Source organism: Lagopus muta, chromosome 24 (genome assembly GCF_023343835.1).
Source record: "Lagopus muta isolate bLagMut1 chromosome 24, bLagMut1 primary, whole genome shotgun sequence".
NCBI classification, from domain to species: domain Eukaryota; kingdom Metazoa; phylum Chordata; class Aves; order Galliformes; family Phasianidae; genus Lagopus; species Lagopus muta.
In genome coordinates this window covers 1,320,701-1,343,201 of record NC_064456.1, presented here as the reverse complement: position 1 = coordinate 1,343,201, position 22,501 = coordinate 1,320,701, and the positions used below count along the sequence as shown (strand labels likewise).

The following is a 22,501-nucleotide window of genomic DNA, read 5'->3' as shown; positions in this document are numbered from 1 at the left end:
TAACTCAGGAGAGGGAGGGATGCTGGTGGGGAAATCACCTCCAAAAAGGGGAAATAGGGGCAGCCCTGTCACAGCAGGGGGAGCGATGGGGCTGGGCACAGCCAGCACTTTGGCATCAAGCTGTGTTAATTATTTTAATGCACACAGGTCTGGCTGTTTCTTCCTCCCCCCTCGGCGCAGGGCTCGGTTCACAGCGTTCCTCTGCAGGGTCAGAGCTGAGCTGTGGTCACGCAGGGGGAGATATTCACAGCCTGCAAGGATGAACTGAGCGCTGTGGGATGGAACGTGTTCATTAAGGCCAAAGCTCTGAGCAGTGTCCCTGTGCTGATGAGGTGCTCCAGAAGGTTGAGTGATGCCCAAAGCAGTCGCCCTGCTCCAGAGATCCTCAAAGCCTCCGCACAGCGCATGCATCCTGCAGGCATTTGGGGCTGGAGGACCCATTTCCCTTCCATTTTTCTCCAGTTTTTCCAGGCAGGATCCCGCTGGAGCTGCTGACATGCTGCAGGGGGGAGGACGGAAGGCAAAACCACATCCTTGCAGCAAAAGGCATCACAGAGAGGGATGCCAGGAGATAGATGCTGCAGCCCCAAACCCGGCCTTCAGTTCCATCTATCCCATCCCCATCCCATCCCATCCCCATCCCCATCCCCATCCCATCCACCCCCATCCCCATCCCATCCCCATCCCCACCCCCATCCCCATCCTCAGCCCCATCCTCATCCCATCCCCATCCTCATCCCATCCCCACCCCCATCCCCATCCCCATCCCCATCCCATCCCATCCCCATCCATCCCATCCCCATCCCCATCCCCATCCCCATCCCCATCCCATCCCCATCCCATCCCCATCCCACCCATCCCATCCCATCCCATCCCATCCCATCCCATCCCATCCCCATCCCCATCCCCATCCCCATCCCATCCCATCCATCCCATCCCCATCCCCATCCCCATCCCCATCCCCATCCCCATCCCATCCATCCCATCCTCATCCCCATCCCCATCCCCATCCCATCCCCATCCCCATCCCCATCCCCATCCTCATCCCCATCCCATCCTCATCCCCATCCCCATCCCATCCCCATCCCCATCCCATCCCATCCCCATCCCCATCCCCATCCCATCCCCATCCCCATCCCCATCCCCATCCCCATCCCCATCCCCATCCCCATCCCCATCCCATCCATCCCATCCTCATCCCCATCCTCATCCCCATCCCCATCCCCATCCCATCCCCATCCCCATCCCCATCCCCATCCTCATCCCCATCCCATCCTCATCCCCATCCCCATCCCCATCCCCATCCCATCCCCATCCCCATCCCCATCCCCATCCCCATCCCCATCCCCATCCCCATCCCCATCCTATCCCATCCATCCCATCCCCATCCCCATCCCCATCCCATCCATCCCCATCCCCATCCCCATCCCCATCCCCATCCCATCCATCCCCATCCCCATCCCATCCATCCCCATCCCCATCCATCCCATCCTCATCCCCATCCTCATCCCCATCCCCATCCCCATCCCATCCCCATCCCCATCCCCATCCCCATCCCCATCCCCATCCCATCCATCCCCATCCCCATCCCATCCATCCCCATCCCCATCCATCCCATCCCCATCCCCATCCCCATCCCCATCCCCATCCCCATCCCCATCCCCATCCCATCCCCATCCCCATCCCATCCATCCCATCCCCATCCCATCCTCATCCTCATCCCCATCCCCATCCCCATCCCCATCCCCATCCCCATCCCCATCCCCATCCCATCCCACCCCATCCCATCCCGCTGAGGTCCCGATGCCGGCGGTCCCATGTCACTAGGGGGCAGCGGAGCATCTCTGCGCCGCTCTGAGACCCCCCCCACCCCCCCCAACCCCTGGGGGCCGCCCCCATCGCCCCCATCGCAGCCGCGATCCCGGCGCTTCCATTGGGATGAGCGGCGGATCTCAGCGCAGCCACCAGGCTCCGGCGTTGCCCTGGATACGGCCCGTTTCTTGGCTGAGGCCGTATTTGGGTGGGAAAAGGAGGATTTGGGCTGCTCGGCAGGGTTTGCTCCTGAATCAGCCCCGGCACCGCGCTCACGTGCGCTGCCCACGTTTCCAAGCCCGGCTATGGGAATGGTGCAGCACCCAAATTCCCTTCTCTGCCCCACAAAGCGCCCACCGATGGGGTCGGCACCCCGTGTCCCCACATCACAGCACTGTAACGGGGCGCACAAGGGCAGCTACCCGCTGCTGCCGGCCCCACAGCGGGCCCACATCCCCATGGGCACAAAGCGACCCCAGCGGCCAACGCCTGCGCTGCCAGGAGGGGAATCCCTTCAGCAGCATCTGGCAACGGGGAGAACAGCCGCGGTGTGTCGATGTCATCCCTTGGCCGTGCGTCGCTTTTGCAGCTCTGCTTTTGAAGCTGGGACCCACGGGTGCCCGTGGTGAAGGAAGAGCAGCAAAGCCTGAAAGAGGGGTGAAATGAAGCCACAACAAACCCGCAGCTGTTTGCTGGTGCTTCAGCACCTGAGGGCTTTTCCCCACGCCAAAACCAGGCAGAAATCAGCGCGCTGAGCTCCAGCCTCAAAGCAGCACCGAAGCTGCTCCCGTCCTCCGGCTGCGTTCGCCTCTGGGGCGGAGAGGGAAAGCGGTGGGACCTGCTCAGCTTCAGCTGCGTCTGCACGGCCTCCCCGCAGCCTTTCCTGCCACCGGGGCGTCGCATTTCCACGCTCAGAAGGTCTCAGAGGGGGCTGCAGGAAATTGGGGCTGATGGGGGACCCCGGGAACCCGCAGTGCTGCGGGGAAAAGGAGCCGGGAGCTGTCGGTCACCCCGCATCGGGACGGCGCAGTGACTGGGAGCTGCTCAGGGTGGGACCGACCCCCGGAGGAGGAGGAGGAGGAGGAAGAGCATCCCCGTCTGCTCCGTATCTCTGAAAACAACGAATACGGCTCTGTCTCCGGGTGTCCCCGCGCAGTGCTGAGCGGAGAGGAGCCGGCAGCAGCGTCGGGATCCTGGAGATGGGCGCATCGGGTCTGGGACGTCGGAGCCGGAAGGAAATCGGGTTGGGAGAAAGGGCTGTGCGCCGCTCCCGCACCTCTGGGGCGCGTTTTTCTCCCCATAGCAAACTCTCTTCCTGCCCTGCTGCCATTCAAAGATGTTCCTGCTGCTGCTCTGGGTTGAGAGACAATAAATCAGCGGTGGGCAGAGCTCTCAAAGCTCGGCGGTGTCCCTGCTGGGGTGGATGGAAGGGTTTCAACCCACGAGACATCACCTCCTCTATGGGACCTGTGTGTCGCAGGGGCTGGATGGAAGGAGTCAGTGGGTTACTGGAGGGCAGGCAGGCAGGAATGGGGGCACGCTGCAGCCCCCCCTGTGCCGACAGCCCCGCTAACAGCCATGACTGCATGAGAGGAAATGGGGTTAACGCCAGGGGAACAAGAGCTGAGCTCAGGGTGAAGGCACTGCATTCGGTTCCCTGGGTGCCAGGTGGGCCCCATTAACACCATTCCTGGGGATGGGGCAGCATCAGAGCCCCCGTGCCTCCAGGAGCTGCGTCCTGCTGAGCTCTGAGCCCCACTGCGCCCCACACCTCCTCCCCTGCCCCCGTTCTGCTGGCCCAGTTCTGCTGTTTCACCTCACTGCTGAACGAGGAACGTGGGGGTGAGACCTGGTGACAGTTGTTCCCATGGCCCCATAAAACATTCATTTCTTCCCATCACCTGGAATTCTACGATCCCAGGTCTCCAAACCCCACGGAGCACGGAGTGTCCGCAGCTCCAGGGCCGCTTTTAGCAGGGGAAGGGGGCTGAGGAAGGGCTGATCCCGATGCTTTCTTCCTCCCCAATCACTCTGAGCTCAGAGGTTTAATGCAAAAATGCTGTGAGTTATTTCAGGAGCGGGAGGAAGACATCTTTTACTGCAATTTGGCAGGGGTCGCCTGCACTTATTGCTCAGAGCCTCCCCCCTGCTGCTCCCGAGGCTTTGAACCGGTTCAGACCCCATTAGAGGGGTTAACCAACAGCAGAGAAGCGTAGGTTTAATATCAGAGGGAGTGAAGGGAGCCTGCTGGTGTTTGGGTCCGGGTTCTGTGGGGTGCTCAGGCCCCCCAGAATGTGGGTCTGGTGGTGGGGAGCACGAAATGGGGGAGCACCACTGCTGGGAAACCCCCAGAGAGAGCTCAAGTCATGGAAGCCAAGCAGCTCTGCCAGCCTCAGTGCCGCCACGTCTCCTGCTGCTGTGCTTGTGCCAATTAGCTTGCTCAGAGCAATTAATGAGCTCCAACACCTCCAGCCATCGCCTTCCTGTAGCAGCGTGGAGAGCAACGCTCACCTCCATTGTTGGGCTGAGAAAACGAGCAAGGATGGGGACTGGAAGGAGGGAGAGCAGTGCTCCAAACAAGGCCCTGCAGCGCCCTACAGCTGGCCTGGGTTCCCAGCAGGGATTCCTCCAGCAGCACCCAGCTGAGCCATCAGCTGTGGGGCTGAAAGCACGTGGAGCCCCACGGCACGGCTGTGTTTCCTAACACAAGGGATCCTTTGAGATAGGGAGCAGCTCGCGGCTCCTCGCGGGGAGATTTGCAGTTGAAAGGTCAAAACTGTTTCTGGTTCTCCTTATCAGAGCTTCCCGAGCCAAAGGAAACCTTTCACTGCACGGGTCGGGCAGGGGGGTCACAGCAGGGATGCGGAGCAGGGAGCAGCGGGGCTGGAGATGAGGCACTGATGGCAGGAGGTGGGAAGAAACCCTGCAGACAGCAGCTCTGCCCAATCCCCAGACTCCCAGCCATCCTTCCACCACCCAGCACAGCCCTCGGCCCCATCTGGAGGGAAATTCAGGGGATGTTGCTGGGTTGGCCCCACTGGTGGTGGCTTCTCGGCTCCGTGTCCCTTCCAGCACCTCTGGCTTTGGTTTGGTTTGCAGCATGGACTCACAGGAAGGCATGACTTGGCTTCCAGAGCTCTGCACAGAACCCTTGGAGAAGAACAGAAGCAGTGTTTGATTCACATGACTGAGGTCTCCTGAGCTTAAGTGCAGTCCTGGCACCAGGAGATGCGCTTCTCCACAGCCAGGGGTGTCCAACCTGGCACAAATAATGGGGGGCCAGAAGCAACCTCTGCTGGCAGAAAAGCATGAACACTGCTGGAGACTCAGCCGCCTCCTTCTCAGATCTCAGTTATCCTCTTTCCACCTGTCAGCCCATCCCTCCACCTACCTATCTATCCCTCCATCCTTTCATCCCTCCTCCGTCCTTCCTTCCATCCCCAAGTCCATCCATCCCTCCATCCACCTCTCTCTCCATCCACCCATCCCTCCATCCATCCCCCCTCCTCATCCCCAGCAGCAGCTCAGTGATGCCGGGCACAAGGAGCCCCAGGTGGCCCATCTGGTTTCCCTGCAGCCCTCACAGCATCGTCACCTTTCATTCATGCTGACAGGTACAGGATTACTGCCAGCCCGCCCTGACATGAAAGCTTTGATCACAGGAGCTCTGTGAACTCAGGGTGAGGAGAACATCCAGAGCACCGCCACCGTGGTCCAGTGAGGCACCAGCACAAAGGTGGGACCCCCTGCTGCTCCTCAGGGCCAACTGAGCATCACCCGCACACCACAGAACCTCTGGGCGCCCCCAACCCTCCATGTGGCAAACAACCAACGCTGCTGTGCTGTGCCTCAGTTTCCCCATTGGAAAAGGGGAACGTTTGACCCCACACAAACTGCAGAGACCACTTTTATGCAGCACATCCATCCATCCATCCATCCATCCATCCATCCATTCATCCATTCATCCATCCATCCATCCATCCATCCATCCATCCATCCATCCATCCATCCATCCATCCCTCCATCCATCCATCCATCTCTCCATCCATCCATCCCTCCCTCCATCCATCTATCCATCCCTCCATCCATCCATCCATCCCTCCATCCATCCATCCATCCCTCCATCCATCCATCCATCCCTCCCTCCATCCATCCCTCCCTCCATCCCTCCCTCCATCTCTCCCTCCCTCCATCTCTCCCTCCATCCCTCCCTCCCTCCATCCCTCCCTCCCTCCATGCCTCCCTCCCTCCCTCCATCCATCCATCCCTCCCTTCCTCCATCCCTCCCTCCCTCCATCCATCCATCCCTCCCTCCATCCATTCCTCCATCCCTCCATCCATCCATCCATCCATCCATCCATCCATCCATCCATCCATCCATCCCTCCCTCCCTCCCTCCCTCCATCCATCCCTCCCTCCCTCCCTCCCTCCATCCCTCCCTTCATCCCTCCCTCCATCCATCCATCCCTCTCTCCCTCCACCCCACAGCACACCCTACAGCAGTAACACCGTACAGCGGTGCCCCCGGGGACGGCTGCCTCCTCCCCCCCCCCACCACCAAACCCCGATTGCTTTCAGGTGTCGGCCACTTCACAGCATCCATCTTCCCCCCGAGGAAGGAGGAGGTTTGGGGGGGGGGAACCATTTCCAAGGGCTAAACACAAACCAGAAGGCAGCGCTGAGATTTCTCCATCCTTTCGGGACGCAGCTGCTGATTTTTCCCTCTCCTTTCTCCCCACAAAGTTTCTCCCCCCCGTTCCTATGGAGCTGCCCATCAGCCCGGGGGACTCCTTGCATTTGCTGCAGACTTCTCCTTGCCCAGCAATGAATACTCAGCTTACATTTTAAGGGAAGAAAAAGCTTTCTGATGCTTTTCTGGCTTTCCATCGTGAACCGTGGCTCCCAGATTCATTGGGATCCGGGATGTGCAGAGCAGCTCTCGCTGGGACTGCGCTGTGGGGAGCGCTGCTGGGCTGATTTACGGCACAGGGCTTCGTCCGTCCGTCCGTCCCGGTGCGTATCACTTTGCGCATCCTGGAAGCGCTCTGTGAGGGGATGGGAAGCGTCCGTCTGTCCGTCCCACGGGGCTGGGAAGGGTTGTGGTTGGGGTTTGGGGTTTTCCTTGGGGTGGAGGGGGGCTGCAGCCCGGTCAGTGGCTCCGTGTGACAGTGGGGCATTGGGAGCAGCGCCCCGAGGGCATTTGCACGCACACAGCTCCCATAGGGAGCCCTTTTCCAACCTTCCTTTGGTTTGGTTTTTTATTTTCATTATTATTATCATTATTTCGTAATTATTTGTACTGTTTTGCTTTCTATCGTTATTCGTTTTAATTCTTTCCTTCTTGTTACCTCGTCCCAACAGCTCCGTTCAAACCCCCCTTCCCCCCCCCCATCCGATCTCGGGCTGCACAACGGATCTCTGCTTCTTTGCATCACAAAACTCCGCCGGGATGGGGGAGGGAGACCCGGGGGGGGGGGGGGGGGGGGGGCTGAAATGGAGCTCACAGCGACCCCATCGCCGAGCAAAAGGAGGAGGTGAGGAGCCCCACTGTGACCCCCCCCACAGCCTGCCTGCAAAACAGGGGCTGGATGCTGCATGCAGAGCTCAGCGCTCCGACAAGGACGGATCTGATCCCCAACCCCCCCCCCCCCAAAAAGAAAAAAGGGCCGCTGCAAACTGAAATGGATGCCAAAATTCAAGAGAAAATAAACAGTTTGTGCATTTGTGCAACAGAGCCCAAGGCGCTGCTGGGTTTTGTGTCCCTGTTGGGTTTTGTGTCCCTGTTGGGTTTTGCCTCGGACTCACTGGCACCACAGCAGTGCCAAAGAAACCCCCAAACCTCAATGCCACGCAACCCCCAAGCCGTGCCCGGCCCCGATCCCTGTGTGTCCGTCTGTCTGTCTGTCCTTCTGCAGCCCCAATGCTCCCATCCGTGTGTCGGCGAGCTGCTCCGTCCCTGTGCGCAGCCACAACGCGGCCCCGTGCAGCTGAATGCCATGGGGTTGGACTGAGGGGATTTCAGCACAGCGTTCAACGGGCAGAGGAAGGCAGAGGGGCTCCTCGGTGTTACGTGAGGGCTGTGAGGAGGGCTGAGCTCGGAAAGAAAGGAGTGGGATCCCACTGCTGCTCAGCGCTGCATTGCTGGGCTGCACAGACCCCAAATACAGCAGACTGGGGGGGGGGGAACCCGTTGCCATGCGGTGGGGATTGCTGAGCTTGGTGGCACTGCGCAGTGTTTGAGCTGGGAGACAACATGGGGAACCAATGGGACACGGGCAGGGACATCCGCCCCCCCCTCCCTGCCAGTGAGACTGAAACCGAAACCAGAACGTGGTGGCACAGCGAGCATCCCACATCCCAGCAGCAAAACCGGGAGGGGGGCACTGGAACCAATCCCCCTTCACAGCATTCGGTGACACAGCATGCATAGGGGACAGCAGCGAGGCTCAGAGCCCCTGCTCTGCAATAACTCACAGTGCACAGTGAGAAAGGACAGCCGGATGGGAGAGCCCAGCAGAAGAGGGAAAGTGTGGGGCAGCTGAGGGGGGAGAACTGGGGATGGGTGCAGCAAAATGAGCTGCAGCCAAAGCACAGCCCTGCAGCCCCACTGCCCTGCAGCCCCACAGCCCTGCAGCCCCACTGCCCTGCTGTGCTCCCCATCCTTTCCAGCTGAGTGCTTTCACCAGGAGCTGCTGCTGATCTCAGGCAGCAAAGCACACCCCAACTGCCCCGACCCTTCCAGTGAAGGCACCAGCATGCTGCAACGCTGCTGTTCTGCTTTTTACCACCCCCCAGGTCCTTCTGCACACGCTTTGCTGCTTTGATGCAGCTCTCCCCCCACCCTTCAGCCCCGTCCCACAGCACAGAGCAGTGCCCCGAATGCACCGAAAGCTCTGTGCCGCCCAGATGGGAGAGCAGCAAATTGTGGCACAGAGCGTGGCTGCAGTGTGGGGACCCCCGGCCGTCTCTCTTTGGCTCTGATCAGCCCCACTGTGACTCTCAGCCTTCAAATCACCAAATCTGACCCCCATCCCAGCCACGATCCCCATCAAAGCTGTGCCCCTTCAGACCCAAACAGCCCGAGCGGCTCTGAAGCACCGAGGGCAGAGGGGTGAGAAGGGAGAGATGGACTCCGATGAGCTCCGGCTGCAGCAGGGATAGAGGAGCTCTGCCAGGCATGGAGATGCGAGTCTGGCAGCGCCGCATCATGGCATCAGCACCAAACTGATGCGCCCAGACCTCAGCCCCAGTGCTGGGGAAGGAAAGGCCGCAAACAGCAGCCTGGGGAGAGGAAGGGACACGGGAAGACGTGGGGAACAGGGAACGTTCCTCCCATCTCCGGGATGTGAAGGGCCTGGGGTCGAAGCTCTGCATCGAGGAAGGGCCCTGGGCGTTTCCTGCTGCTCAGGGACTGCAGAGGGGAGGCCCAGAGCCCGCAGCCCCTGTCCTGGCAGGGATGGATTTCTGCTCCCGGCCGACCCCGCTCACCAGGGGGGCACTGAGGGCTGCGGTGGGAATGGGGGGCAGCGGAACAGAGGGTTAACGCTGCGGGTGGAAGGACGCACGTGACCGAGGCGGTGGAAGTGGGTTGGGGTGGGAGTGGGTGTGAGTGTGCGGGGGTGCTGGGCGAGCCCTCCCTTCCAACCCCATATTTCCCCCCCCCTCCTCCTCCCTGGCCCCACACAAAATCCCGCTCCCCGCCGTCCCTCCGCTCCCTCCAACCTGCAGCATGGAGGCACGGGGCTGCTCTCCTTTCCCCCCGACCCGCCGGGCCCCCCCAGGACCTCCGCACACCTCCGGCCCCTTCGCAGCCGGCACACATGGGGACCCTCCCCGCCGACCTCCGGACAGGGCAGAGCCCCGCTGCCTGGGGGCCGCCGGCCCGGGCCCCCTCCTCCACGGGAGACCCTTCTACGGGGCTGCAGGTACCGGGGGAGCATTGGGGTGGCGGGGGGAGCCGAGGTCGCACCCAAAGGCTTTGCTTTCCCGATCCGCTCCTGCCCCTCGCCGCCCCGCTCTCCCTCCGCTCTGCGCTCCCTATCACCGACGCGGTCCCGCTGTCGCGACACGGAGATCGACCCGATGGGCTCCCGGCGATGCGAAAGGAGCGCAAAACGCGGCCGCGGGTGGGAGCGGGGATCCGCCCGGTGCCCGGATCCGCCCCAGCGGGACTCTCCCCATCGTTTCTCGATCTCCCCGAGCGCTTCTCGCTCCTTCCATCCCCGATAACACCGTCGGAGGCCCCGAGGGCTCCGCTTTGCCCCGGCCCCGTGCGACCGCTAATAGACCGAACAGCGAGGCCGAGCGCGACGGGAACCCAACGGCACCGGGGGAGGGGAGCGCCGCTTACCGCTGCCTGCATCCTCCGTCCGGCCTCGGGAGCCCCGCAGCCCCGGCCCTCCGCTCCCGGTCCCCGCGGGCGCTGCTCTCCTCCCGGTGATGCTGCAGCTGTTCCGCAGCTGGGGGCAGAGCCGTCCGGGGCGGTGGGTTTGGGGTGTCCACGTTGTTCCTTTCTCCCCCCTCATCCCTTTCTCTGAACCGTTCACGTTCCGCTGCACCCCGCTGTCCCGTTCCCTTCCTGCTCCTTTTAGGGCCCTTTATTTATCAGTTTCCATCGCAGCCCTTTCAGAAAAGGGCAAAACCCCCCAGAAAGGCCCAAAGCCGCCGCTCAGAGCTCATCGCTTTGTGCAGCCCACGGTTCTCCTTCATCCCCCTTTTCCCTCTTTCCCATGGCGCTGCGTTCGGGTTTTTGCCTTCACCCCTCTCCACGTCCCCTCATCGCCAACAGCAGCGGCACAGCGTGGCCCTCCAATTGCTCAGCCCTCCAGGAGCACAAAGCTGGGGATCCCGCAGCCCTTGGCTGTTTTTTGGGGGCACAGAGACCACTCAGAACCGAGGATAGGGGAGCAGCTCCCCCCCTCCCCACCCCCAGATGAGATTGGGCCGTTAATTCGAAGCAGCTGCCCCGCAGCTCACGGCTGCGCACCGTGACCCCCAAATTGCCTCAATTAGGACAAAATAATAATAATAATAGCCATCATCATCATCATCCAAAGGGAAGGTCTGGAAAATGCCACCTTGGAGGTGGGGTCGGGGGCTCAGAACCTCGTGGGGGTGTGCAGGGATGGGACACCAGGATGGGACACCAGGATGGCCCCCTCAGTGGCCCTGAGGGCTGGGCTGCGCCCCACACAGGGGCTGAGACCCCCAGGGATTCCTAATCTCCACCTGCTGCCAGCCCAGGCTGTTGGGCTTGGTTCTACTGGGGAGGGGGAGACACAAAGGAATGCAGCTGGGGGGGCTCCTCCATAGGCAGCAGAGCCCCCATGTGCACACAGCAGGGCTCCCCACACTGTCCCCCCTTTCTCCCCCAGGTTCCATCTGTGAGTTCTGCCCCTCGGGGTGAGCCTCGGCCCCATCCTCATCTGCCCTCCCCTCCATGGGACGAGCGCCTTTCAGTGGGGCTGGGATGGCAGTACTTGAGAACAGCAGGAGGGACTTGACCCCCAGAGCACAGCCTAGGGGGGGCGCACAGCAGTGGGGAGGGGGGGGAACCCCCATGTTCAGAGCTGTGGCTCCATCCTCAGGGCTGCATGGGGAGAAAGGGATTGCATTGGAAGCAACGAGGACAAGATTCGGGTTTGCAAATGGATTCCTGAGAGTCAGGGCTGCAGAGAGACGCCATGGAAGCCTCCGAGATGCGCACCAAGCGGGGGTCCTGCAGCGCCCCCCTCCCCTGCCCTGCCCCCCCGTACCCCCACCCATCCCATGGGGCGATGAGGAACCCCAGCCTTCATCCCCCCACTGCAAGACCGGCGGCTCCATGCTCCCCTAACCCCCCACCTCTCCCCTCCAGGCATCGAGAAAGGCTGCAAGGCCGAGTGCCACGCAATGCCCGCTGCCTGCCGCCCCTCGGCCAAAGCCCCACTGCTGGCATCCCCCCCCCTGCTGCCAGAGCCCCCTCCTCTGGGTAGGAGCAAGAGCAAGAAGCGGAGGAACAGGACGACCTTCAGCACCTTTCAGCTGGAGGAGCTGGAAAAGGTCTTCCAGAAGACTCATTACCCCGACGTGTTTGCCCGCGAGCAGCTGGCGCTGCGCACAGAGCTGACCGAGGCCAGGGTGCAGGTATGGGGCTGGGGGACCCGGGGGGAGGGATGCCTTCCTCTGCCTGAAGAGGGGGATGCTGAGATCGGAAAGGCGAACCCACCCCATTGCCAGGGGGTGTTCCATGGCCTGGCCTCAGCTTTTCCTTTGTGCCATCCAAAGGGCAGCGAGAGAGAGACAAGATGTGGGGCAAGAGCCCAGCTCGGGGCATGGGAAAGCAGAGGGGCACGCGATGGGGAGGGCAGGAAAAGGGGGGAGGGGTTCATTCACCCCCATACCATGTCCTCCTTACTGGGGGAGGACCTGTCACGGTCCCAAGGCACAGAGGGAACGGGCAGGAGGGTGATCCCAACCCCGAGAGCCTCACCCTACACCAAAACCAAGTACAAGAGGAAGGGAACACAGGCCTGGCACCCACCCTGCATGGGCTCTTCCTGCTGGGACGGGCAGGGGGGGGGGGTTCCCCAATCCTCAGCCCCCACCTCTGCCCCCAGGTCTGGTTCCAGAACCGAAGGGCCAAGTGGAGGAAACGGGAGCGCTATGGGAAAATCCAGGAGGTGAGAACCCCCCCCCCGTTTCACCCCCCATCACCGCGCTCCACCCCCCGCCCTGCAGTCACAGCGCCCCCCAACAAGGCAGTAGAGCACTTCACCTCCTCGCCTTGCTGCAAAACTGCCTTTTTTTCTTTTCCACCAAACGCTAAAATGCATACAAAGAACCTCAAACCAACCAGCTCTGTGCCCCCCCCCCCCCCCTCCCCTGCTGCTCTCTGACTGCCGTGTGGCACAGAAGCAGCAGCAGCAGCACCAGAACACGAGGCTGGGGGCTGCCATGAGGGTCCCCGCACCACAAACCTCCCAGGTCAGTGCTGCCAGGAAGGAGATCCCCATCAGGATCTGCTCCCCTACCCAACTGAAGGAAAGCAAAGACAGCCCTTGGTTGCACCCCGTGGGCTGGGGGGGAGGCGATTCAGGATGCGGGGTGTGGATGATGATGCAGCGCCCACTCCGGGGTCTTGGCTCCTTTCTTCCAGCTGCAGAACAACCTGTGGCCGAGCTCTGGCAGCCCTGCAGGGCCCTGCCTCGTGCCCCCCGACAGCGTGCCGTCGCCGTGCGTGTCTCCGTATCCCCACACTCACAGCAACATCACCAGCTTCGTGGGCATCCCTGCTTCTCCCAGCCACCCCCCCGGCATCAACAGCCTCTACTCCCTGCACGGCCTCACCCCCCCGAGCCTCAGTGCCCCCCAGTTTGAGTCGCAACCGTCGGAGAATGACTACAAACCTCCCACCCTGGTGACGCTGCGGATGAAAGCCAAGGAGCCGGGCAGCCTGCTGGGCTGGGCCACGTAACCCCTGCATGGGACACAGCCCCCAAGGCAGCGCGGTGCATCCCTCCTGCATCCCAGTATTGCTGCAGCCCGGCCCTCTGCATCAGGAAGGAGGGGGGGGGTGAGGGGAGCAGAGAGCAGCACAGAGCAGCTGGGATCTGATGGAGGGCGCCGTTGGCTTCGCCCAGCATCTGCACCATGGAGGCGTGGGGAAATCACCTCCAAATCACACCTGTGGAGCACACAGCATCCCAGCACCCATCCTGAGCCCACGTCCTGGGGCAGGGCGGCTGCGTGGGGTGGGGGGAATGAGTGCTGGGAGAGGGGGATCACCGGGGAGAGAGGAAAGGCTGGGGGCAGAGCCAGCCCACCTTGTCACAACGCCCACCCCAGGCTGAAGGAGCCCTCAGAGCTTCCCTGCACCCCACAGCAAAACATCAACCCCACTCTGCTGCATCCCAATGGCAGGCAGGGAAAGCGGGGAGCCCTCAGGAAGGGGCCCAGCCCTCACCACCAGCCCCATTTGGGTCAAAATAACACCCCAAACCCAACAGTTTCCGTGCAAAAGCCCCAAAAGCCTCTCAGCAGCCTGAGGAAACCATGGGCACGGCAGGGAATGCAGCCCCATGGGGAGACCCACGCTGCTCCACAGCCCCCTCCCACCCACAGAGATTTTGCTCCCTTACAAACAATAAAAGCACACTTTTAGGAACCTGGTTTCTCCCCCTGTGCTGCTGCCATGAGGCTGGAGGGACGCAGACAGAGGCGGGCCGCGCTCAGTTCAGGGCTATCACGAATATATATATGTATATATATTATATATGTACAGCTCATCCACCCCACCCAGCGGGGTGAGGGAACACTGCAGCCTCCAGCCCCACCACCACTGCACTCCCAGCCCCCCCTCCATTGCCCGGGGGGGGGCACACAGCCTTCGTGTTCCTATCACAGCACCCAGCGACCCACAGCGGCACCAAAGGACCCTTCATTGCCCCACCGGCTTCTGTATGGGGTGAAGCACGGCACGGCCTGGAAGGAGGCAGAGGGGCTGGATGGAGTCTCAGATCCCAGCTGCACGAGGCCAGGCACCCACAGCCCCCCCCAGCACCCGAGGCTTTGCCCCCCATAACCTCGAACCTCTCCCCAAACAACCCCCAGCCGCATTCCCACGACGCCATCATCACTGCAGCAGCTCCTCCCAGGAGATGGGCCTGGAGAAGACCTCCCGCTCCAGCCACAGGTCGTAGTTGACCTGGAAATCCTCGGGCAGCTCCACTCGCTGGCCCAGCACGCTCTGCAGGCAGTTGTCCACAGGCAGAAAGTCGGGGTTGCTGTGAGCCCGGTCGTAGCGGCGCGAGTTGAAGCGCTCGATGCTGGCACGCAGGGCGCATTCCTCTGCCTGGAAGTCCCACGGTCGGGCATCCAGGTCTGCGAGGAGAGAAGAGGGCGTCAGAAGACAGCTGGGGCTCTTTGGGCCATCAAATCCCCCACGGTGAGACCTGGCAAGCCCCCACGAAGCAGCACGAGGAGGCGCAGGGCCAGCAGTCACCATCAGCTCCAACGCCAGCAGCGCCAGCACCACACATCTCCCCCCAGCAGCCCAGATCTGGGGCTGCACCGGCCCTGAGCAGCAGCAGTGCAGCTCTGGCACGAGGACAGCAGGTGACAGGGCGCTCTGTGGTGGCTGCAGAGCACGTACCGTTGCCATAAGCCCAGTCGTCATTCAGGCGGTGCCGCACTTTCTGGTAGATGGCAGACATGGTTTTCATGTTGCTCTTCCTCCACTGCCGCCCCAGGTATTTGGTCTGCACTTTGAGCAGCTTCAGCACGTAGAGCTGCATCATGGCCTGCTTCACCTTCAGTGCCCGCTTCAGGATGGGGGCTGACTTGAACACCACCAGCATCTGTGGGGACAGCCGGGGGTGGGGGGTGACACGGCTGAGATGGATGCAGGGCACCCTGCTGCACAGTGCCAGCCCCCTCCAGCACACAGACCTTGCTGTGCAGCATGCACACTCCTCCTTCCTTCCCCCCAGTGCTCTCCCACCCCACAGTGAGGCCTGGGTGCAGTGCAAAGCCCCAGCCCGGCCCCCAGCCCTCACCATAGTGCGGGAGTGCTTCCACTTGGTCAGCTTGTTGAGGATGCGCAGCAGGTTGATGCAGGAGAACAGATTCCTCCAGCAGAACTGGTTGTTGTCTCCTGCCTCCTGCAGGAAAGGAGAGGCAGAAGCAAGTCGTGAGAGTGGGGGCGCTGAGATGAAAAGCTGTGCTGCTCCAAAAACCCCCACCTCCCAAAGCAGCACCGCACAGCACGCAGCCAGGAGACACCCCAAAACCCAAGGGCACCCACAGAACACCCAGCGACACCAAGGGCCGAGCAGCACTGAGGCTGCCAGGAAGGCTGCTGGAGCCCTGCTGCCTCCCCATGCCTCTCAGAAAGCACTGCAGGGTGCTGGGAGCCTGCAGAGAAGGGAGCAGCATACCAGGCTCTCTGCTGTCAGCTCCGGCAGCTCGTGCACCACACAGTATGGGTAATCCAGGACGGAAATGCTGCAGAGAGGAGAGGGGTGTCACGCTGCTCCCACAGAGCCCAGCGCAGCCCCACGCCTGGGTCTGCCTGCAGCCGAGTCACAGCTGGGCCTGGGGGGATCGTAGAGGGAGAAAAGCAAGCAGGAAGCCTCTCCCCACATCCCCTCCCCAACCTGTTCTTGGCAGTGATGTAGGACATGATGTTCTGGTTGAAGAACTTCAGGATGAGCGGGATGCAGTTGGCGAAGACCAGATGCTGGGCCATGTACTCAAACTGGGGGGAAAAGCCACGTGGCTGGGTGAATGCGGACCCATCTCCTGGGTGCTGCCCACCCCCAAAGCTTGGCCAGAGCCTGGCCCAGCTCACCTGGTAGATGTGATTCAGTTTGAAGTGCTTGAGCAGGAGGAGCAAAACGGCAGAGATGGCTTTGACGATGATCTCCTTGTGCCGATTGACATCCACCCCCAGCTTCATGCTCTGCAGCACCGTGGTCCTGGGGCACACAGAGAGATGCTTGGCCTGGGGCAGTGCCTGTACCCTTCCAGCCTCACCCTGGAAGCATCTGCAGGCTTTCTGCTGTTCCCTGGGCTACCAGCAGGCACCTGCAGTCAGTTCCTGCAGCAGTGCACACTTCCCAGCACACCACCAAGCTGAAGATGGTCACACCACCCAAGAAACCTTAGCACAGAGCCAGCCTGCACCAGCCAGCCCGGCTCCATCCAGCTTCCCCTTCCATTCCTATCAGCACCAACAGCCCCTTCAGTCACTCACGGCATCTCCTCCGGCAAGACGTCTGCCAGGATGTTGATGGAGTCCGTTTTGGCTTTGGAAGTGGGGGCTGCAGCAAGGAGGATCTTCAGCAGAGCAATCTGGAGGAAAGGGAGAGATGGGAAATTGGACAGGGGAAACCAGGCACAGGCCGCTCTCCCCAGCAAAGGATGGTGGCAGTGATGCATTTGTTGGGAGGGAAGAAAATCTGCGAGCGTGGCTGAAAAGGGGCAGAGCAGCAGGGGGAGACCTCAGGGTGAGGCACCCCCAGATCAGCTTCAGGAGGATGGAGCAGAGCCCAGGGGACCGCAGTGCTCACCATGTACTGCGGGAGGCTCGGCAGGAGGCCCTGGTACAGGATCTCAGCGGGGACTTGCTCCACTTCTTCTTCCCCCTGGTGGCAGAAGAGAGCAGCGAACCTCATCCCGAGAGCAAACAGCAGCTGGTTCAGCCCCAGGCACTGTGAGGATACCTCCGGCCCTGGCCAAATCCCCCTCTCACACCCAGCCCTCTCTTCCTGAGGAACCCATTCCCCCTTCCCCAGTGAGCAGCAGAGCAAGCCCAGGTCTCCCAGCAGCCAAAGCATCCCCAGCTCCACATGGGAGCTCCATCCTGTCCCCATCTGCACACTCACCCCAGAGAGTGGGGAGCGCAGGTACTCGTCCTCCATGTGCACCTGCACCTCTGCGATGGATGTGTACTTGTGCTGCACACAGGGAGAAGGGGGGATTCACACCACGGGCCCCCACTAAGGCCACACAGCACAGCTTGGGGCCGCCTCCGTTATTCCTGCTGTGGTGGTGACCCAGCACTGACAGACAGGGAGGGACAGGAAGAGGAACTCAGCAGCAGACTCACCTGCTTCAGGGTTCGGATGCTCTCGTGGATGGGCCTGGGCAACCCCACCACGGTGTTGGTGTCACTGGAGAGAAGGGAAAAAGTTGGGCTGTGTGCAGACAGCAGCAAACCTGAGTGCTCCCAAGGGCAGGTCAGAGACCAGCACTCAGAGGAGAAGCGTGACAGCCCCCAAAGCAGCAGCTTCTGCTGCAGCCCCCTCCCCAACTGCCCCAAAACGAGCTGCCCAGCCTGGCTTTGCAGGAGCCCACCTGCCCAGAGTGTAGCCAATGAACTTGCTGCGACTGGACTCCAGGAACATCTCAATGTCCTTCTCTCTGCAGCAAAAAGACAAGAGGAAAAACAACATCTTCCCATCAGCCTTGCCCAGAGAAGCTGTGAAGACTCCTTTCTCCTTCCAAAGCCACCTGGACGTGGTCCTGGGCTCTGTGTCCCTGCCTTGAGCAGGGGTTGGGCCACTGAACTCCTGAGGCCCCTTCCAACATCAACCATTCTGCGATACAGCCCAATCCAGGGGGCACAAGGACAACCTTGCAGCCAGGCAGAGAGATGGCGTTGAGCCCACCTTGACAACAGAACAGCCACCAAAGCCACCAGCAGACCAACCCCCCACCTCCACCACCTTCCCAACACCTCAGCTTCAGCACAGTACGCTCTTAAAGACTCTGCTTTTCTCTCCTTGCAGCTCAGCCTCTGGACTCACCGGACTTTGGGCGCCCAGGGCAGCCCCTTGGGGCAGGTGATGCGGTCGCTGGGGGGATGCTGGGTGGGTGGAGGCATCACCTCATCACGTTCAAGGGGGAAGGTCTCTCCCTCCAAGCTGTTGTCGTCATCATTTTCCTCCTCTTCCTCACGGGAGTCGTCAGCTTTGTACGGGTCCCTCTCGTTGAAGGCATCCAGGTTATCCTGCTTAATCAGGGCCTGGAGAGAGCAGGGCAGGAAGGTGGGTTCTGCTCCATGCAGATGAATACCCCAGGTACAGGCTGCTCCAAGATGACATCCTGAGCCCATCTGGGCCCTGTCCCCAGCTCTGCCCTCACCTTGTGCTCCCGCCGGCCTCGCTTCTGCTGCTGCTCAATCAGGTCAGACGCTGACGCTGGTGGGGACGCAGCTCTCATGTTGCGGATGACTTTAATGCTGTCCTCTGGGAGTGGTGGGAGGCCCAGGACCTCCCTCTTCTCTGCCTTCATGCTCTGGAGCTCCTCAAAGCCCCCCAGGGTGCACTGCAAGGGACACAAGGGCACCGTGAAGGTGGGAATCCTCCACTACGGGACTCTGCCCCCAATCCTCTCTCTGTGAGTCCCAAATGCTTCCCCATGGTGTGAAACAACATCTGTCCGTCCCCATGTCCCTGTCAGGCATCTGCCAATGAGGCGTCTGGATCTTCTCCTTTGGACCCCAACTGGGGAATTTACTTTGGTCCACCCTTGGAAAGCCAGTTCCAGAGACCAATACATGATGCTCTGCTACAGGGTGAAATCTGGGAAGTTTCTGTTCACACACAGATAGATGCCATGAATTCGAGAGCAGAGCAATGACAGGCAGCTGTGAGTGGGCAGGATTTCCTCTGCTAAAGGTAGAACTGCAAGACACGCACCGGCCCAGCCCACGTCCTCTCCCTTACCAGCACAGTCTTCCAGAGCAAAAGCAGCACCTTCTTCATGGGGAAGTGTGGAGCGTGGCCGCTGCAGAATTTGGTCACCATCCCAAAGAGCATGACAGAAAAGGGCTCGTTGTTGTACAGAGGGGCTCCTGGAACCAAACAGCAGGGACAGCCAGTCCTCACCCTGCTGCACATCAGACAGTGCTTCCCACAGCCCCAGCAGGCTCTCACCCCCACCTCTGAGGTCCTGGTCTCACCCCAGGCAGCTCCCTGCTCCCTGCCCTCACCCACTCCTATGTTCAGCGCTAACAGAAACCAACCCTGAGCTGCCAGCCCTGCTACCCGAGGCCCAGAGCCAAAACCCACCTCCCCCACTTCCTCTTCAGCCCTGGGAGCCTCCATCCCACCCTCACCCAGCTCTGCTCGGAAGGTCTGGCGCATGCTCTTCCACTCAGCCTTGTCGCCCTCGGCCTCCTGCCGGACCGTCTCCACGATCAGATACATGATGTTCAGCAGCACCCTGCCCACAAAAGAAGATTGGGCTGAAAACCAGAGCTCTGGGATGAGCTACAGTGCAATGCTCTGGGGGAAGGTTTGGTCTGCCACAACCACAGCCCGCCTCCTTCACAGAGGGGAACTGGGCCTTGTGCACAGGGGGAAAAAGCGAGCCGACAAACTCTTGTCTCCCCTCTCCTCAATCCCTCACAGCATCTCCTCCTGCAGAGCCCTGCTCCATACCTCAGGTCCGTGCTGTCAGCCAGGGAGATTGCAGGCTTCCTCACTGCACTGCTGCAAGCCGCGCTGTTACTGCCGAGAGAAAACAGCTCCACTGGAGCTCCTGAGGCATTTTAACTCTGCCACGAGCAATGCACGTGTCAGAATCAAAGCCTGGAGTAAACAGCACTGCAACAAGTCCCCCGTCAACCAGAGGGGGAACGCAGCTGTTTCATTTGCTGCCAGGCAGCACAGCTCCTGAAGAGCTGCTGCGTGGATCTTGTGTGCCATCCGTATCCACCCACAGCAATGCAAGACATTCAAGTGGCTGCTGGAATCAGAACGGGAACAGAGCAGAAACGAGGCAGGGGACAACACAGCTGCCACCAACAGGAAGGATCTTTGCCCAGAGCAGAGCTTCAGAGCAGCTCCTGAAGCAGCTGCCCCCACCACTCACTCAATCTCCATGTTCAGCAGCTCCACCAGCGCGTTGAACGTCCCCACTTCCAGCAGCAGAAAGATGTTGTACCTCATCCAGGCCTGCACTTCAGCCTCGGAGCCACACTCCCCAAATGTGCCTGCAACGACACCCTGAGTGGATCCCAAAGCCCTCCTGAGCGGCCAGCACGCTTTGCACAGGGACAGAAAATGACAACTTGGATGCTAAGGCAGGAGGGCAGATGCAAAGGACAGAACTGCCCTCATGCAGGCAGCGAAGCCCCAGTCTGTCCACTTCTGCCCGGTTCCTCTGACAACTAGTTTAGCTACAAGGTGAAACGCAAGATTCGTCACCCACATTCAGCAGAAAGGCAAAGGCCTCCAGCCCAACATCACGACGTACCTTGGGCAACATAGAGGATTGCTCGGGCAACCCTCAGCCTCTTCTCTCGTGCTGTGACCTCCAGCCCGTCCAGCAGCCGCATGGCGTGGGTGCGGTGCTGCTTCTTGTCCAGCTCTGTCCACTTCTTGTCCCGCACTGCAAAGCCAAAGCAGCGGGGCTGAAGGCATGCAGCACCTCTGCCCGTGTTCTGGGTACAAACATCGCGTGAAAAGCTCAGAAGGATTTGGTATGATGGAACACAGGGCTGCTCCAGCAAGAAAGGACGTCCCGGGAACAGCAGGTAGGCATGTGGGATGGGGGCAGAAGGGCTGCATGCTGCCTCTCATCACACAACCAGACAAATCCCAGCTAGCCAGACCGGTGCTGGCAGCTGATGGGAAATGAGTTGGATGCTCTTGCTGCTGCCAGCACGTTCCAGCACAGCCATGGAAGCTCTCAGTCACTAACACAGCAAATGCTGAGCACTCTGGACGCAGCAAACTGCACTCCAGGGCCAGCCCACGTACATAAGGAGACCTCCAACACAAACCACACCGACACCACCGCTGCCTTCACAATCTGACGCAGCATCAGCACATCCAGCCCTGTGGGTGCCCCAGGAGACCCCCAGCTCCAAGGGAAGGGTCTCACCGTGGATCCTGAAGTCCTCCTCAAAGCACTTGCGGTTGAGCAGGAACTCCGGGCCCTCCGTGTAGCTGTACAGCTCTGCCAAAAGAACGCAGAGGAGAATCACCACACTGCCAGATAACACTGCGACCCGCAGAGCTTAACTGCTGCTCAACGCCAGACGAGGGGAATGCAAAAAGTACAGCCAGCACACGGCAAAGAAACGCTCGCTATACAGCACTGCACCTCTTCTAACACAAACGAGGTATTTAAAGACAACACAGCGACACTGCAGGCAACAGAACTCCTTTAGTTGTCACCAGGGAAGAGGAATCACGGCTGATGAATTGATCCGTGAGGAGCGGCCTCTTACCAGACAGCTCTGCTGCCCACTTGTCGGTGTCTGCATACTCAAACTCCAGGTCTGGGGACTCCGAGAAGCCCTGAGAGCAGAAAATTCAGCTCAATTACAGCTCGTTTCCCAAGGAAACCCCGACTCTCGGCCGTCCGCCCGCTCCTCCCTTTAGGAATCCAAACATTCACCCGCAGCACCGCCGGCGTTACCAAGGCAACCGCCGGAGCCGCATTGGGCTGCAGGCACCGCCCCCGGGAGCCCCGGAACGGCGCAAGGGGGGATGGAGGGCGGGAGCCGCGGGGAGCGGGGCGCTGCGGGCCGGACGGGGGCACAGCGCGACCCGGCCAACCCCGACCGCGGCTCCCCAGGACAGAACGGAACGCATCGCTACGGAACCGGGCCAGGCGTGGCGCGGCTCAGCGCGGGGCGCACCGGACCGAGCGGAACCGGAACCGGAACCGACCCGCGCGGGCCCGGAACCGGTCCGGCTTACGCTCCGCCCCTCCCGGGAAGGCCTCCGCCCGCCCCCCCGCGGAGCCGGGCCCGGCTTTGGCGTTGGCGGCGCTGACCTCGGAGTCTTTCCGCGGAGGACGGCCCAAATCGCGGCCCTTCCCGGGAGGCGCCGCCCCGCCTCGGGCCTTGTTGTTGGCCGGGAGCGGCCCCGCGCCGCCGCCGCCGCCCGGCTCCATGTCTCCGCCGCGCACGCCGAGCTCTCGCGAGGACTCACCCCTCCTTCTCGCGGGAGCGGCAGGGAGAGCCGGGGCAGCGCCGCCGCCATGTTGGGAGTGGCGCCGAGCTCCGGCCGCTCTCCTGCCTGCGCCATGGCTCCTCCCGCCGGACCCACCGTTCCGCCGCGGCGGCCGCGTCACCGCCCAGCGCCGCCCGCCCCCGGCGGCCACGTCCGGCGCGGCGCCCGACCGGTGGTCAAGCTCCGCCCCCCCCGCCGCCATGATAGGTGTGGCGCGGCGCTGAGCCATGCTGAGA

General features: G+C 61.5%; 2 protein-coding genes across 3 annotated transcripts; one reads left to right on the top strand and one right to left on the bottom strand.

Moving 5' to 3' along the window:
* Nucleotides 1-9,632: 9,632 nt before the first annotated feature.
* On the top strand, nt 9,633-13,422 carry ALX3 (ALX homeobox 3). The gene is made up of 5 exons (XM_048926284.1): nt 9,633-9,737; nt 11,187-11,214; nt 11,669-11,937; nt 12,411-12,530; nt 12,950-13,422. The coding sequence occupies exons 1-5, from the start codon at nt 9,633-9,635 to the stop codon at nt 13,265-13,267; spliced, it is 840 nt and encodes a 279-aa protein (XP_048782241.1). The 3' UTR covers nt 13,268-13,422.
* Nucleotides 13,423-13,946: 524 nt separating this feature from the next.
* On the bottom strand, nt 13,947-22,367 carry STRIP1 (striatin interacting protein 1). 2 transcript variants are annotated; one of them, XM_048926232.1, is made up of 21 exons: nt 22,245-22,367; nt 21,536-21,605; nt 21,187-21,261; nt 20,557-20,691; nt 20,173-20,293; nt 19,740-19,808; nt 19,415-19,521; nt 19,023-19,150; nt 18,439-18,621; nt 18,102-18,319; nt 17,650-17,715; nt 17,402-17,465; nt 17,178-17,249; nt 16,863-16,937; nt 16,547-16,644; nt 16,142-16,268; nt 15,948-16,048; nt 15,729-15,795; nt 15,348-15,452; nt 14,945-15,149; nt 13,947-14,673 (listed from the first exon to the last, which is right to left on the bottom strand). In XM_048926232.1, exons 1-21 carry the CDS (start codon nt 22,338-22,340, stop codon nt 14,426-14,428), a joined length of 2,430 nt encoding a protein of 809 aa, XP_048782189.1. In that variant the 5' UTR covers nt 22,341-22,367; the 3' UTR covers nt 13,947-14,425. The 2 variants fall into 2 exon arrangements, with proteins under 2 accessions (XP_048782189.1, XP_048782188.1); XM_048926231.1 differs by lacking the exon at nt 22,245-22,367 and adding an exon at nt 22,087-22,232.
* Nucleotides 22,368-22,501: the final 134 nt, after the last annotated feature.

Bases quoted from the DNA above. Each gene is read 5' to 3' on its own strand.
- ALX3 (XM_048926284.1), top strand. From the start codon at position 9,633: ATGGGGACCCTCCCCGCCGACCTCCGGACAGGGCAGAGCCCCGCTGCC. The intron at 9,738-11,186 runs GTACCGGGGGAG...TTTCTCCCCCAG, and splicing joins ACCCTTCTACGGGGCTGCAG to GTTCCATCTGTGAGTTCTGC. The intron at 11,938-12,410 runs GTATGGGGCTGG...CTCTGCCCCCAG, and splicing joins TGACCGAGGCCAGGGTGCAG to GTCTGGTTCCAGAACCGAAG.
- STRIP1 (XM_048926231.1), bottom strand. From the start codon at position 22,206: ATGGAGCCGGGCGGCGGCGGCGGCGCGGGGCCGCTCCCGGCCAACAAC. The intron at 20,294-20,556 runs GTACGTCGTGAT...GTGTCGTTGCAG, and splicing joins AATCCTCTATGTTGCCCAAG to GCACATTTGGGGAGTGTGGC. The intron at 16,645-16,862 runs GTGAGCACTGCG...CCTTTCCTCCAG, and splicing joins CGAGCCTCCCGCAGTACATG to ATTGCTCTGCTGAAGATCCT.